The sequence below is a fragment of the Camelus bactrianus genome, chromosome 3 (assembly GCF_048773025.1).
Source record: "Camelus bactrianus isolate YW-2024 breed Bactrian camel chromosome 3, ASM4877302v1, whole genome shotgun sequence".
Lineage (NCBI taxonomy): Eukaryota > Metazoa > Chordata > Mammalia > Artiodactyla > Camelidae > Camelus > Camelus bactrianus.
The window spans coordinates 80,898,111-80,913,186 of NC_133541.1; the positions used below are offsets into that span (position 1 = coordinate 80,898,111).

The 15,076-nt window shown below is 33.7% G+C and overlaps 1 protein-coding gene across 10 annotated transcripts in view; it reads right to left on the reverse strand.

Moving 5' to 3' along the window:
- Positions 1-631: 631 nt before the first annotated feature.
- The window catches only part of CCDC112 (coiled-coil domain containing 112), a 231,899-nt gene continuing 217,454 nt past the window's right edge, over positions 632-15,076 (reverse strand). For 8 of the 10 annotated variants that reach the window (XM_074360489.1, XM_074360490.1, XM_074360492.1 and 5 more), the window contains 8 exons: positions 12,770-12,891; positions 10,114-10,203; positions 8,298-8,373; positions 7,503-7,893; positions 4,043-4,456; positions 2,719-2,814; positions 1,879-1,997; positions 632-1,676 (listed from right to left, as the gene is read on the reverse strand). In XM_074360489.1, coding sequence (XP_074216590.1) covers positions 1,646-1,676; positions 1,879-1,997; positions 2,719-2,814; positions 4,043-4,456; positions 7,503-7,893; positions 8,298-8,373; positions 10,114-10,203; positions 12,770-12,891 — 1,339 coding nt within the window. In that variant the 3' untranslated portion in view covers positions 632-1,645. Of the gene's footprint in view, positions 1,677-1,878; positions 1,998-2,718; positions 2,815-4,042; positions 4,457-7,502; positions 7,894-8,297; positions 8,374-10,113; positions 10,204-12,769; positions 12,892-13,160; positions 13,287-15,076 lie in introns of those variants that run through there. The other 2 variants (XM_074360496.1, XM_074360491.1) reach the window with 2 other exon arrangements.

Below are 15,076 nucleotides of genomic sequence, written 5' to 3' on the forward strand. Positions count from 1 at the left end.
TATTTATTTGACATCTATTCTAAGAGCTTGTAACTGAAGACATTATTATGTTTATGTTTATTCTATGTTCTTTATACAAAGGATCATATGATATATTCCTCATTTATTTTAGATTCAGGTAGAAGGACTGGTGTCTTCACTTTCATACTTTCTTTTATTAACAAACCAAACAAAAAATAAACAAAAAGCCGTAAGAATCACATCACCCAGTAGGCTTACCTTAGATTCAGGAAACTGAAAGCTGCATTTGTATACAACAAAAAGCAACAAGTTAGAAAGCAATGCATAAATAAACTTTTACTTTCTGTGTCTTGTAGCTGTTCAGTTCTGTTTTTAAATTCCCTTGTCCTGTTCTATATTTATAAACTGCCTCAAATCATTTAAAAAAGCTAAGAAGAACAAGTACAACAAATAACATGGGCATTCCTGATTAAGAATGTTTTATGTTAATTCTCTCATTTTGCACCCAAAATTGTATAATAAGAATTTATTTTCCAAAATTTGGAAGCCATCTACTTTGAATAATAACCATAAAGTAAGAAAAGGTTTTGACCACTACTCATAGTAGATTAATACCTGAGTCATTTGACCCAAATACATCAAATTACAATTAAAGATACACTAAAAATCATAAGAAATGAGTTTCTTTTATTTATTATGTATATAATAACTTTTCTATAAGATGAGAACTAATTAAACTCAGGAATTAAGATTTTTTAATATGAAAAGTAAAGTCAAATTAGGTTAAATGGTGTTTTTCTTTACAGAAGTTTGGAAATTTTAAAATTGATTCTTTTGACCAAATATAGTAGTCCAGCAATTTTAAAACATTTTAAACACCACCAAGAGAAATCATAGGATTCTAAAGCCAGCTTATTTCAGATGATGTTTCAAAACAGAGAATGTTCATATTTTGGGACAAACAGAGCAGAAAAGAAAACTGCTGAGCCAGGAAGATGTGGAAGACACGAAGATTTTATAAATATGTGAAGTCCAGAAGGGCTCAAAGGAAATTTGAAATAGCTGAAGGAAACCAAAAAGATTATATCAATAATACAAATAATAGGGTATATATGAGGTGAGAGGCATATTTTTAAAATAAATATTCTCTATATAAAACAAAGCATGCTTGAAACAAATACAAAATATTTGTTAGACAAAAGTGTAGTAACTGACAAATTATCCATTTGTTTAACTTAGAAAAAGTACTAACTTATTTCATAACTCAAAAAAAACTTTCCACTTTACTCAAGCTAATTTAGCTCCAAGTTATAAAGTTATAAAATTTTCATTTAAAAATGTCATTCTATGATTGTGTTAGTTTCTTTTGCTATGCCATGACAAAAACAAAGTATCTTTGAAATGTTCTGTTTAAATGAAATATTTCTAACATAAACTTATTCAGAGAACTTTTACATCAATAACAGGCCAACTTATACATTAAATACCCTCTTAGTATAAACAGGAAATACTAGTGACAAAGCCACATGGAACTTCATACTTGTCAATTCACATATGCCACAATAATCAATCTGACTAGGCTAGCGATATTTAAAGAACACGGTTAGTCACTCTCTCCTTGTTTAACTGAATGTGCAAACATTCTTATCAACTGAACACCAATTTCATTATCCCATATTCTTTACTAAACTCCTTGTCTCCAGGTTGGAATAGCCCTAAGGAGAAGAAGAGAAAAGCAATTATCAATATATAGGAAATGTTTTAAAAGTCTTAATTAAATGTTAACTTTTAAAAAGTATATAGATTTGCTTTACCAAGTTTTTATTATAAGATATATACATACAGAAATTGCATAAAATAAAAACATGCAGCTTATTAAATTACTCTAGAATGAACACCATTCTAAGCCCTTTTTACCTATGTGGGATACGCAGAAGTGGCCCAGAGCCTGCTGGTCCTATCTTTCTGGTCCGTTCTTCCCAACCTTTAGTAGGTTTGTAAAGCCTAGAGGGATCTCTCCTAACATTGTTTTCAACCTGTAATCACAAGTAAAATGAGTGCCAGTTAATTTATACGAACTATTAAGTTCGTACTCGTGAGTAAGGTCCTTAGTAACAGGAAGCAGTTTTAAGAAAAATACTTGATATTAGCTAAACAAAATGAAGTGTTAATAACCTCTTCAGTAAACTTCTAATTGTGCTCATATAGCTAAAATAAAATTTGGACTACATCAGTCTATTATAAAACTGTTAATTCAGTTTATTTTTCTAGTTAATTATTTTATTCTGCTTCCACTGTTGTTCTGTTTCTTTTCTATTTCTGTTATGAGGGAAATGTAGTGTAGCAAAGGATGACAGTGGTATAGCCAGATAATAAATTTAAGACAATAACCACCAGTAAGTCCTCTGTTTTATTCATGAGAGTCACCAGTATCTGTATCACCAATGAGATTGAACAATGCTCTGATAGCTGCCATAGGTCTGAAACAGGCTACCTAGGAAGAATGAAGAAAGGAATGAAGAGTAGGAAGAAAGAAGTAATTTAGGGTAAAAGAAAATGAGGTGCTTATAATGCAAAATGTTAGAATTCAAACAATAGTTGCTTAAGTTGTACCAAGTTATTTTTTGTAATACATAAATAAATAGGTATGAAATAAAGGAGATGGATATAAAGAAAATGGAATTTATTTCTGTATCCTTACAAATCAATGAGTTACCATAATAAAAGGGAAAATAAATTAATCTCAGTACAGAGTACCTTTTCTTTTAATTTTGCCAATTTTCTTTGTTTTTCTGCCTTTTCATCCTCCTTTGATTGTCTATCTAGAATTTTCAATTCAAGTTTATGTAAATCCTAGAAGATAAATACCAACAAAAAGATAACATTAAGAAAGTAAGATTAGCTAGACTGTTTCAAAGTTTAGTTGCCTACAAGTTAAATTATCTTAAATATCAATACTGTTTTAGTATCAACTTTTTCCAATAAAAGCTAAGAGCTTTAGTTTCTCTGAATATAAGTAATACATGCACATCTTTTCTGAATGACTTTGTTTTAAGTGTTTCTTGTTTTATTTTATGGCTCAATCTAAAACTTCTTTTCTTTGAATGGGTGAGTTACCTATTTTCACTTATCAATGAAGATACGTCTGGTTTTAGATATATTAAATTTTCTGTTTTACAGATTTTTTTCTTTCCTTGGGCTTTTATTATGTGACCTCTTGTGTTTTTGGGGAGTGGATCTTTTGTCTTTATATATAGACCAGAGAATTCCACTATTAATGTGTTTTTGCCTATTATTTTTCTTTGTATGTCTCTTATTTTTTGCTTTATGACTGTTGCTTCTATGTATTCTGATGCATAAAACAATTCATAATAGTTACCTCTCATTTGTACTCAAGAACTTTGATTCCTTTAAGTGTATGTTGAGTACCTACGATGTCCTAGACCCTAGGGTACAAGGATGAACAAAAAGGACAAAACCTCTGCCTTCATGGATCTTACATCATGGCAGGGAGACAGTGAACAAGTAAGGGAATCACCGATGGGGAAAAGCCAGCCAGTTTGTCAGAGAAGACAGCACATTCAGGGCCTGGCCTATGGCTGCCTTTCCATGCTGGTTCCCATCTCCCACTTGATACTGAGAATACTGAGTGTTTACAGTTTCCCCCGCAAACCACACTGTTACACTCCTTCAAGCTGCCCATTCATGCTGTTCCCTCTCCTAGGAGAGACTGCCCTGCTCCTTCCCCCTTTTCCTCCTTCAAGACTCAAGCCTCACCTCCTGTCTGACACGCACAGCTATGGTAAGCTTCCTGCCTTGCATATCACCTTCAAAAGTTCTCTGTCCAAAACACAATCACCACCACTGTTTACCTATTATACCGCAGTCCCCGATTTGCACACCAGTCTTTCCCAGACTATAATCTACTAGGAATCAGGGAACATGGCCTACTTATTTTGCTACACTAATGCTCAGTCCAGGCCTGATGTATCAGAAGCACTCAATTTTTGCTGAACTGAAGCTGGGAGTAATACATCCATGTGGAGCATTGAAAAGTTATTTAGGAAACGTGTTTACTCACTCTTTCTTGAAATCTGGAAATTTCATCAGCAGCAGTTTTCCTTTTTTCTGCCTTTTCTGTCTTTTCCCTTATCTCCTTTTCAAGTCTCAAAAATTCTTCCTGTTCTTTCTTCTGCTGGGTGTAATTTTCTAGCAGCAATTTTAGTTTACACTGGCGTTGGCGCTCTTTCTGCTGCTTTTTCTCCTTCTCTTCCTCTTCTTTTAACTGGGAAGCATATTTCATTGACATTTCTATACTTTTCTGTTTTTTCCAAGCTTCAACTGCCAATTTCTGCTTCTTCCTTTGTTCTTCCTTTTGCTTTTGATTGTCCTCCTGTTTATTATGAAAAAGCATAGGTATGTTCTCCGCCTTTTCCTTTAATTTGAAAATTTCCTCCTTTTTTTGCTGCTTTTTGGTTTTCCAATTCTGAATAGACTAAGTGGTTAAGAAAAGAGAGGAAGAGAACATATTTTTAATAACCTGAAACATTTTAAAATACAACCCCAAATCCATCTTTCTAGAAAGAATACTGATTGCAGGACGCAGGTTGCTTACGTTTTAAAGTGTTTTTTTTAACCAAAGGAATTTTTTCCACTTCTGTTTGCAAAATATTTAATATATCTTTTAAAACACTGCATAATAGTTTATTCCTTTGGCCTTTCTCTTCCTCTCTTAATCCCAAGGTACACAAGGACTTCACCTCATGAAGTAGCCTCCTCTCCTTTACTGCCTTCATTTGTGTTCTGAGGAAATACTCCTTTCCTCTGATCATTTCATGTTTCCAAATCCTCCTTCTAGGCTTAGAATCCCTTCTGAGTCACCTACTTCTGGTCAAATATCAGAAGAATTGAAAGTGGGGTAGTTGAGAGCACACTGCTCTGAAGCCAGGTATTTGGGACCAAATTCTGGCCTTGCCATTTACCAGGTGTGACCTCGGATGAGTCACTAAATGTCTTTGTCCCCATTTTGCTCATCCGTAAGTGGAAAGTAGCAATTCTCGAATAGTGTTGTGAAGATGAAATGAGTCAGTGCCTGGCACATAGTGCTTCATAAGTGTGAAAAAAAGAAAAAGTAAAATAGCTTCGTATCTTCATATATGAGTATATAAAGATTATTTACAAGTCTAGCAGGCTTCTCTATGCCATACAGGACACATCCACTGAATTACTTTTCCCTCAAGTTGGGAAATCATTTCCTTATCTTTCCTTACGGTATATCATTCATTTTCATTAAATAAATCCTTATGGTATGTGTACTATATGCAACACAATGTGATAGGAACTACAGATGATTGAAACAATACTGAACGCCGTCTAGTATGGTGCTTTTCAAGGTACTGGTCCACCATGTCAGGAATTCATGCCAGAATGTAAATCAATGTACTGCTTCCTTCAATGAGAAAATTTTCTGTGAAAAAACAGTCACCTGAACTAAACAGTGTGTTTACTCGGTAGCTGATTCTGGTGTGATCACATTATCTCACTGAAGACCAGAAATAGTTTGCAAACTGACATCCACTCTGTGGGCCAGCTCTGAGCAGCTCTGCTCCAGGTGAGATAAGGTATGTCCATAAATATTATAATATAGAATATGCCATTGCACATCACACAAGATGTAGAAACAAAGTGCTAGGGAGATTCTGAGGGGCCTGTTTATGTTTTAGTAGATAAGAAAGAAGTAGCATCTGATCTGGGCAGATTTGGGCAGGCTGGCAGTGGAGGGGGAAAGAAAGAATGGAGGTTCCGGAAAGCAAGAACGAGATAAGCAAGGGTCCTTGGGCCAGAGAGGTCATGGCATGTCTGAAAATAAGTATGTTCATTTAGGAAAAACACAGGATATATTTAAGAAAGTGGGAGATAAAAATGGTAAATTTCCTACTCCACATTTTAAACTCAACAGATTTAAAACTGCATTCCTGATGCTTTCCCCCCAAACTTCCCTCTTCCCCTCCAGCATGTCCTACTTCAGTAAATGGCACCTCCCCTGTCACACCCCCTCCCACCCCCTGCTACATCCAGTCAATCATCAGTTATCAGGAAACAGAGTGGTGGGAACAAGAAGAGAAAGCTGGAATCCAGTAGTTTACCTTTATTACAAGAAGCACTGTGTCTTCTTTTTCCCTAGAGAGGTGGACCTCAAACTTTTAGCCTGTTAACAGAATAACCTAGGGGACTTGTTTAAACACAGATTTCAGGGCCCTATCTCCAGAATTTGGATTAGTTCTGGGGTTGGGGCCTGCTAAAGTCTAAAAAGTGCTGATTTTGCTGGTCCACAGACCACCTCGCTTGGTCCATGGACCCCACATTTTCAGTATCCTAGGAAAGAAGCCCAAATAATTCTTAATAGCTTGATATTTTGAGTTTTTAAAAATGACTTAACATTTCAAAAATTTTTCTTAAAGTTTCAAAAGTCAACCTTCTGAACATTCAGCTTATTTTGTAGAAAAACAATAGCAACAAGAACAAACACCAGCTACTTCCCCTAAAACTTTAGACTACACATGGAATCAAGTATTTCTTTAATGCTCCTTAGGTATGTTTGGTGAACTGTCATACCTTTCTGGTTAAACCAACTGAGTTGAAGTTTATCTAAGCGAAGGCTACAAAAAAGTGACTCAGACTTAGACTATCTAAACTCCTGGTTATCAACATGGGGTAATTCTTGCCCTCCAGGGGACATCTGGCAATGTCTGTACATATTTTTGATAATCACAATTAAGGGGGTGCTACTAGCATCTCGTGGGTGGAGGCCAAGGATCCTGCCAACCATCTTACAATGCACAGGACAGCCCCTACAGCAAAAAATTATCAGCCCAAATAGTCAACAATGCCAACATTGAGAAATCCTGCTCTAAATTAGAGCCAGAATAATATTTTTGTGAAAATGAAGCTTTTTAAGGTATTTGCTACAATAAAAGAGTTACTTTCTTCTCTGGAATGGCCAAAATTTTGAGTCTTTTAAAATAAGCAATGAGGCTGAAGTTTCAAAACTCAAAGAAACTTCTGAGTCAAAGGAGTTTTTCCTACTGTCTCTTTATTTTCTGTTGGAAACAATGTGGGCTTTGCTAGTAAGATGACTTTTACCAAAAGCCTGAGTAGATGTGAATTTCCTACACCTCCAGTGGGCAGAGAGGAAGTGTTGCACAGGCAGAAGTTTTCTGACCCACTGTATTATTTCTTGGGGTAGATATGTTTGGGCTTAAAGATGTCCAACTGTAGTTCCACCAAAATTACTTAACTTCTCAAAGACTGTTTCACCCTCTTATGGTGGAAGAAAAAGTGTAACATTGTAAAATGACTATAACTCAATAAAAAAAATCTTAAAATTTTTTTTTTAAATTAAAAAAAGGAAAACTTCAATACTGAAAAAAAACACAAAACCTCATGGGGTTGTTGTACAGTTAGTAACACACGTTAAAGAGTTTAGCACAGTCCTAGAACACAAACGTACAACAAATGATAGCTATGATAATTATTATTACCTCTTTTTTTCTTTCTTCTAGGGCCAGAAATTTTTGATACCACTTTTCGTGCTGTTGAACTTCATCCTGTGTTCTTCCAGGAAGGTGTTCTAGAACTTCTCCCATAAATGCTGGCTTCCCTTTATGCTTGTTTCTCACCTTTACAAAGTTCTGGTGATCATAATCATCCCAGCCTCCTTGTCGCCCTCCTGATTGCTGAAGGAATTTTTCAAAATCTACCACTTCTTCTGGAAGAGTACTTGGGGTTACTTTGTCTACAGGAACTTTGCTTGACATTGCTCTGAAAGCTTTCTCTGTTTCTGAATTACCTAAAGCCCATGTGTCAATTTTTCTTGATATGGCACTCAACTCATTATTAGTTGTTTTCTCTTCTTTAACAAGCTCTTCATAGCTAAAATTTTAAAAATAAAGTTTGAATGGTAATTTACAAACCAATCCATATTAACTGTTCATTTTTGACTCAAATTTTATTATTCCTGACTCATTTCATGTCATCTTCTCCACTTAACATTATTAACATTTATAAAATCTAAGCCTTAAAAGAGTTTCCTCAGAGAAAAAAACGAACTTTCAAGTTCTCATTTGGGATTTTTAGTGGCCAAATATAAATGAAAATTCACTTTAAACAGGAAAAGCAGTCTAAAACCTAAAACAAAAGAAGAGAGCTGTTACATTGCCTTTGTGTTAAGACTAGTATTAAATACATAACAAAATAGTTTATATATAATAACCTAGTAGAGAGTTACTGAAAAATACAGGTAAATAATTTTATGTTAAAATAAGTTTAAAACTTACATCAACCTCTGCTCTTCCTTAAAAGTGTTAATTGCATTTTCAATTTCTTCCATCATTTCTCTGAGCTTTTCCACAACTGTAAAAAAAAAAAAAAATAGAAAAATTATGTCATATTTCATTATGACCAACAATTAAACATTAGGAAAAAAACGGGAATGTTCCCTTAAATTAAAACATTTCTTAGACTAAAGGATAAGAAAAAATGTGCTGTTAAATAGTGAGTTTTTATAACCGCAATTGTTTTGATTACAGATCTTTTCCTATGTACACATATCTTAAATATTATTTTTTCCAAAAAAATGTTTTATACTACACATACTGGTTTGTGACTTGCACTTTTTCTTTAACAAAATGTTGCAGTTAACTCTCCATATCAATGTACATATGACTAGTTCATTATTCTTCTTATGACTCCATAGTATTTCATGGTCTAATGCTACTCTAATTGATTTAATTAATTCTCCAAATGATGAACTTTTAAAAAGATGCAATGCTGTACTTGAATGAATATTTTTAGAGGATAATTAACTTGAAATGCTAAATAAAAAAGTATGCCCACTTGACAGTATGCTAGACACTGTCACCTTGTCCATCAGAGAGGCTCTACCAACTTACAGTTCCTGAAAGTGCTCTTTCCCATGTACAGAATTCTAAGCATTTCTAAAATGATACCCAAAAATTTATCATCATTAATTTGACATTTTTATAAAAATTAATAAGCCTGAGTATTTTTTCACATGTGTTTTGTATTGCTTTTGCCATAACATGCACCTTACAATCTTTGCCCATTTTTCTATTAGGTTACTTTGTTGTTCTAATTTGTACGCACTTTATACATCATGGATATTAGCTTTTTAAGTTACATACATATTGCTAATGTTTTCCTAATTTGTATTTCAACTTTACTTACGGGTTTGAGGTTTTTTTAAGCCAATTATGTCTACTTCTTTCTTTACGGTTTCCTATCTTTGTCATTCTTATAAATTATGACACAATTATAAAAATGTTAACCTATGTTCTCTTCTAAAATTTTTATGGGTTGATGAATTAACTTAATGAATAGTAATTATAATATTCACGTTGACTACTCTTCACTGCTTCCTTTGTTAGTTACACAAGAGCTTTATGTGCACTGTCTCACTTCATCCCCCTAACCATGAGTTAGGGCCTATGATAATCTCCATTTTAGAGCTGACAAAATGAAAGCGCAGAGATCAAGTAACTTTCCTAAAATCACTAACCTTATAGTTCAAGAATTTGTCCCAACATCTGTCTGATTCTTAAGTCCACACATCTTCAGCATTTTACTGTTTGTTCTGATCTCTCAGGAATGAATGTTGGTATGAGCAAGGAAGGAAGGACAGAATTTTGCTTTTTACAAATGACTAGAATTTGCCCCAATACTATTTAGTTTAGTCGTTCCCTTAGGTATCTGAAATGCCTGTGGAAGGCAATAATTCCAAAAAGCAAATGATGGGAAAATACTAGGCTAAGAATCAAGAAATCAGTCTGTTTTCCTTTTCATTAGCTAAATCTGAATCTTTCCATACCACATCTTCAACCTATATGTGACACTAATATCTGTTCTATTTCATAATTTGTAGGGATTTGATGGAATTTTAAAGATTAAAAAAATACATAAACATCAGATATTACAGTTTTCCAAAGTATCCTTCTTAATCCCTAACCACAAAGGAGGGCTTAGCTCCTCCATTAATGCCAAAAAGAAAAATTTATTAGAAAAGTATAAATTTTTCTAATGAATAATAGAAAATACTAATATATAAGAAAGAATATAAAATCCAAATTTACTTACAGTCAGGTGTAGGCTTCACATCTTTTAACTGATGCTGAAGTTTCTTTACATTGTTGTGTATTTTGGCCAATTGTTGCTGGATTTTTGCTCCTGTAAGGAAGAAAGTATGTATTTTAAAATAATTCTGTAATAAATGTGTTTACCAATTCAGGATTCTTCACACAAGACTGATCACCATCACTTAGTAAATGATAACAAAGAGCAATTAAATAATGAACCAAAGATTGTTATTTATAAGTGTTAAATTAACTTGTTGTAATTTATGGACATAGATTTAAAAAAAATTTTTTTTTATTTTGGGGGGTAGGTAATTAGGTTTGTTTGTTTATTTTTAGAGGACATACTGGGGATTGAACCCAGGACCTCATGCATGCTAAGCAGGTGCTCTACCACTTGAGCTATACTCTCCCCCTTATGCACATAGATTCTGATATCAACTATTGCTGGAATATTGAAACTGTCTAACCAATATTAATTCTATGAATACTGACAAACTTTCTAGTGAGAATTAACTTAATCTAACCACAGCCTCTAAGACAGGGGCTGGCGATACCCGCCGGTGTCACAGTCATGGCCTCGAGGAGATGTCTTAGGTGCCATTTACTGGTATCTCTGCTACCAGTTGCCAAGCTCAACTAAAGGACCAGCCTGAAGTAAAGTATTAGGCCCACAGTAAAAGCCTGAATAACAGAGGAGAGTCTCAAAGACTTTCAGATGTTCTCTATCAGCAGCAGGAAACACTGGATTCTTCTTTCATATTTTCTTTCTGAAGTAATAACATTACTTTAAAATTTACTTAAATTAATAGGCTAAAATCATATGCTCACACTGATATACATATTCCTATAATAATAATAATAATAGCAATATTATTTTTTCATTTTGGGTATTTTATTTATGCACCCCTCCTTCGTTTTTTGCAACTTTGCCATAAATGAACATGAAGCACCAAAAGGCTCCGTTCAAAAGTCCTTAACAGCAATTTTTAAAAAAAGTTTACCTTTAAGCCTGAAGCCAGTGCTAATATTCAAAACAAACCTCAAATACGCCTATGTGACTTTGGTTTGTTCTATTTTTTATTAAAATTCAAGAGCTCCATAAAAGTAGAAAATAAATCCAATGTATTTTATAGGGTCTTACCCATTGTTGTAACTCTAGGTCAAGAAACTTCCCTAGTAAAGTAATTAGGAAAGCTTTTTGTTGTTTTATTTTTCCCATAGTTTGATCAGCTACAGTTATACCACTATAGTGCAAATGATCTTTTATTTATTCATTGGAAAGTGACATTCTGTACTATAGGCAAATGATTCAAGTACAATATTACATAAATGCAAGGTAAAATTGTGGCATGATATTTGAGGTAAGAAATAGGTATTTAGTACTTCTGAGCTGTAATATGTAATATGAAGGGAAAATTTCTATACCCTTGTACTAACACAATGCATTCCTTCTTCTCCTAAATAAGATAAACACAAAATGTGAATAAAGAGAGGCAAAACTGTAGAACAAAGGGAAATAAAAAGATAAAAATAAAGTTGCCTTAAAAAGGGGACAATCACATGAATTAAAATACACAGAATGGAGACACTCTACTTAATGGCATGCTTGAGAGACAGATCAACCTCTCAGTTGTCTATTAAAGAACTGTGGGAAATTAAGAAATATTAAGTAAGGGATGTTTAGATTCCTCTATGAATTAAAGAGGAGAACAGGAAATTTGGTATATTTATTGGGTCTTGTTGTCATTCCAACAGAAAAGGGAGAATGATTCCTGCCACTATCTGACAAAAGATGATTTTTTAAAATCATGCAATCTTATATTCTGAAAGAAAAAAACTTACTAAGAATTTCTTTTAAATGGCTATAAGGAAGTCCCATGAGCAGTGTAATCTCTATATAATAAGTCTTAATATTTTATAAAGCTTAGTTGGTTGATAACCATTATTTTTCTTTTAATCAAAGCTAAGAAGTTTTTCATTATAACATAAGGATTTTGCAACATATAAAAGCTACTTCACAAAGAAACAAGGTATTCTAGCAGAATTCTTTTTTAAGGTCAACATTTAGTACACTGTTAACAATGATTAATATTCATAACAAACAACAGAAAATATTAGCTGTACAATCTATAAGGCACGTTCTTATATATTATCTAATCGGATGCACAGGCAGCACTCCTAAGGTAGAAATGGTAGGTTTTGTATCGCAGAAAAGCAAACTAAGGTTAACATAATTATGTAACTTGACCACTTCATACCACTGCTAAGTACAGGTTCTGAATCTGTTGATGCTTATTTAGTCCAGGCCTCAGTTAGCAAGACCATGGTGATGAAGATCAGAGAGCCCAGGAGTCCACTTCCCTTTACTTTAAAAAATTTTAATAGCATTCGTTGATTTGTCAACCAAAAAACAAAACACTTTTTTCTTCTATTAAAATGAAAGACATAATCACAGAAAACAAGCCAAAAAACAAGCCAGCTAGAATGACTCAATAGTGACCCAAAGAATAAATATGTACCCCTAGAGAACAAACTCTTTACCGACTAGAAAGTATCTTGATAGAGAATATAACAGTCAGTGCACAAAGACAAAGCACAGGGCAAAACTACAACTTTATATCACTCAACAGATTTTGTTCATCATGAACTCAGCTTACTTTCTGTTTTCCTGCTGTTCATCAATTTGTTTTCCAGTTCTTCCAGCATACTGTGTTCCATTCTGAAGTCACTTTTTTGGTTGTAGAAATGACTATGTTTATCTTTTTCTATGTTAATAACTCTTTAGGGAAAGAAACAAATAGAAAATATGACTTCAGTATATTTTTAATTATTTAAAATATGAAGACACAATCAATACTTTATATTTGGATTAATTCATCTAAGGACTCAAAATATAATTACTTGGATCAATAAAGCTAAAGAGTCAAAAGAGTAGTTAGAAAAGTATTAAATTCAACTAAAATCACAAGTAATTTGAATTGATACTTAAATTACAAAATGTTAATTTAAGAAAATTCAATCCTAGACTTGCTTTGAAAATACACAAACCTTTGGCTATTGATTCCAACTCAATCTCACTGTGGGCTGAAAATGGTCACCACTGCTGATGGCTGCTTTCAACAGAAGATATTGTTAACTTTGTAACATCAGTCAAGACATTTAACCTCTCCAGGTGTGAACCTTCTTATTGCTAAAATGTGACTACCTGCTCTCCACTACCCAACAGGGCTGTGATTAACATTATATGAGATAATTATATGTGAGGGATCTTTATAAAGTAACATGCACTAAGGAAATGCAAGTTATTAATATTAATACAACTAAAACTACAAAGGCAAACCATCTATGAAGACAGGACTTTTGTATATTTAAGGGATATTGTCTACATTTACTTCAAAATTTCCTTCGGCTCATCCTTGCTCTTTGGCTTTAATTCATCTACCAGTAAGGAAGGAGTTTGATTGTTAGTTTGAAACCCTGGGTAAAACAGAACAATTACCATTAAGAAAATTTTTTGATTGGACAAAGAAATTTATTTTCTCAACACCTTTTTCTTTCTCCCAGAAGGTGGAAACTAGTATGACTACTTCTCCACTAAACCTGAATTTAGTAAGTGGTGAGGTGTCTCTGGCCGTTGACTTAATTTCATACAACCTGAGGGGCAACTATCTAAGGTAGAATTTCCAAAACTTTTTCACTTGCCACACACAGAAAAAATTTTAATATAAGGCATACTGGGATAAACAGAAAAGCATGCCACAGGACCTACCTGGCTGCCCCAAAGGCTAAAGGGAACATAACTTGGATGTATGTCTGGGAGAGGAAGCAACACTGGGTAGAAAAGAGACGTCAAATAGATTTCAGTCTCCAGGTCAACTCTAATGGATTGTGGGTGGCTACTGGAGTCCTGTGCTGAGGACTTGGAAGCCCATTTGGTCTCTGGATAGGGTGTGGGGAAATTACTATGATCAAATAGAAATGTCTGTCATGGACATGGGATATGCTCCGACAGTAAGTTATGTTTTGCCATTCCTGGATTAGAAATATTCATGTACAAAGACATTCAAAACGTAATAATGCAGAAAAATTGCCACACATAGATAGGAAAAGATGCTCAACCTCGCTTGTAACATGAGAAATGCAAATTAAAGCTACACCATGATAGAACTGTACAGCTATCAGATTGGCTAAAAAAAATCAAATGTTTAAATAATATATTCTGATGATAAAACTGTGGGGAAATAGGTCCTCCCATATATTGTTGGTAAAATTGTAAATTGCCTATGGGGGACAATATTCATCACATTTGCAAATTCATAGACCTTTGACTCAGCACTTCTACTTCTAGGAATTTTTCCTAAAGATAAATTCACACATATGCAAAATGATGTGAGCCTATGTGGATACTACAATTAATTATAGCCTTATTTGTTTTAACAAAACTTTGACTATAACGAAAATGTCTGTCACAAAGGAGCAGGTTGCATAGATTATGATACACTCATACACTGGAATACAATGCAGTGGTAGTGTGTACGATGTACTGATAAGGAAAGATCTCCAAGACAGACTCTATTTTTAACAAAAGTTTTATATGAAAATCTCAGACATACCTCAAAGTAGAGGATGGTAAACTGACTCCCCTCATATAGTTCCATATGTATACCCCGCACACCACTCTGATTCAACAATTTTACCTCTCTTGGTACATCTATCTTTTCTTTTCTCTTTCTGCTTAAGTATTCTAATGTAAATCCACTATATCTACATAATTTCACACCAACACACTTTAGTGTGCATCTCTAGAGATTATGGATATTTGACTTACATAATTCCAATGTCATTATCAGACCTGACAAAATCAATAATCCCTTAGTATCTAAGATATACTCAAGTTAAAAAAACAAAATAAAATAAGATGCAGAACAGTGTGTATAGTATGCCACCATTTATATAAGACAGGA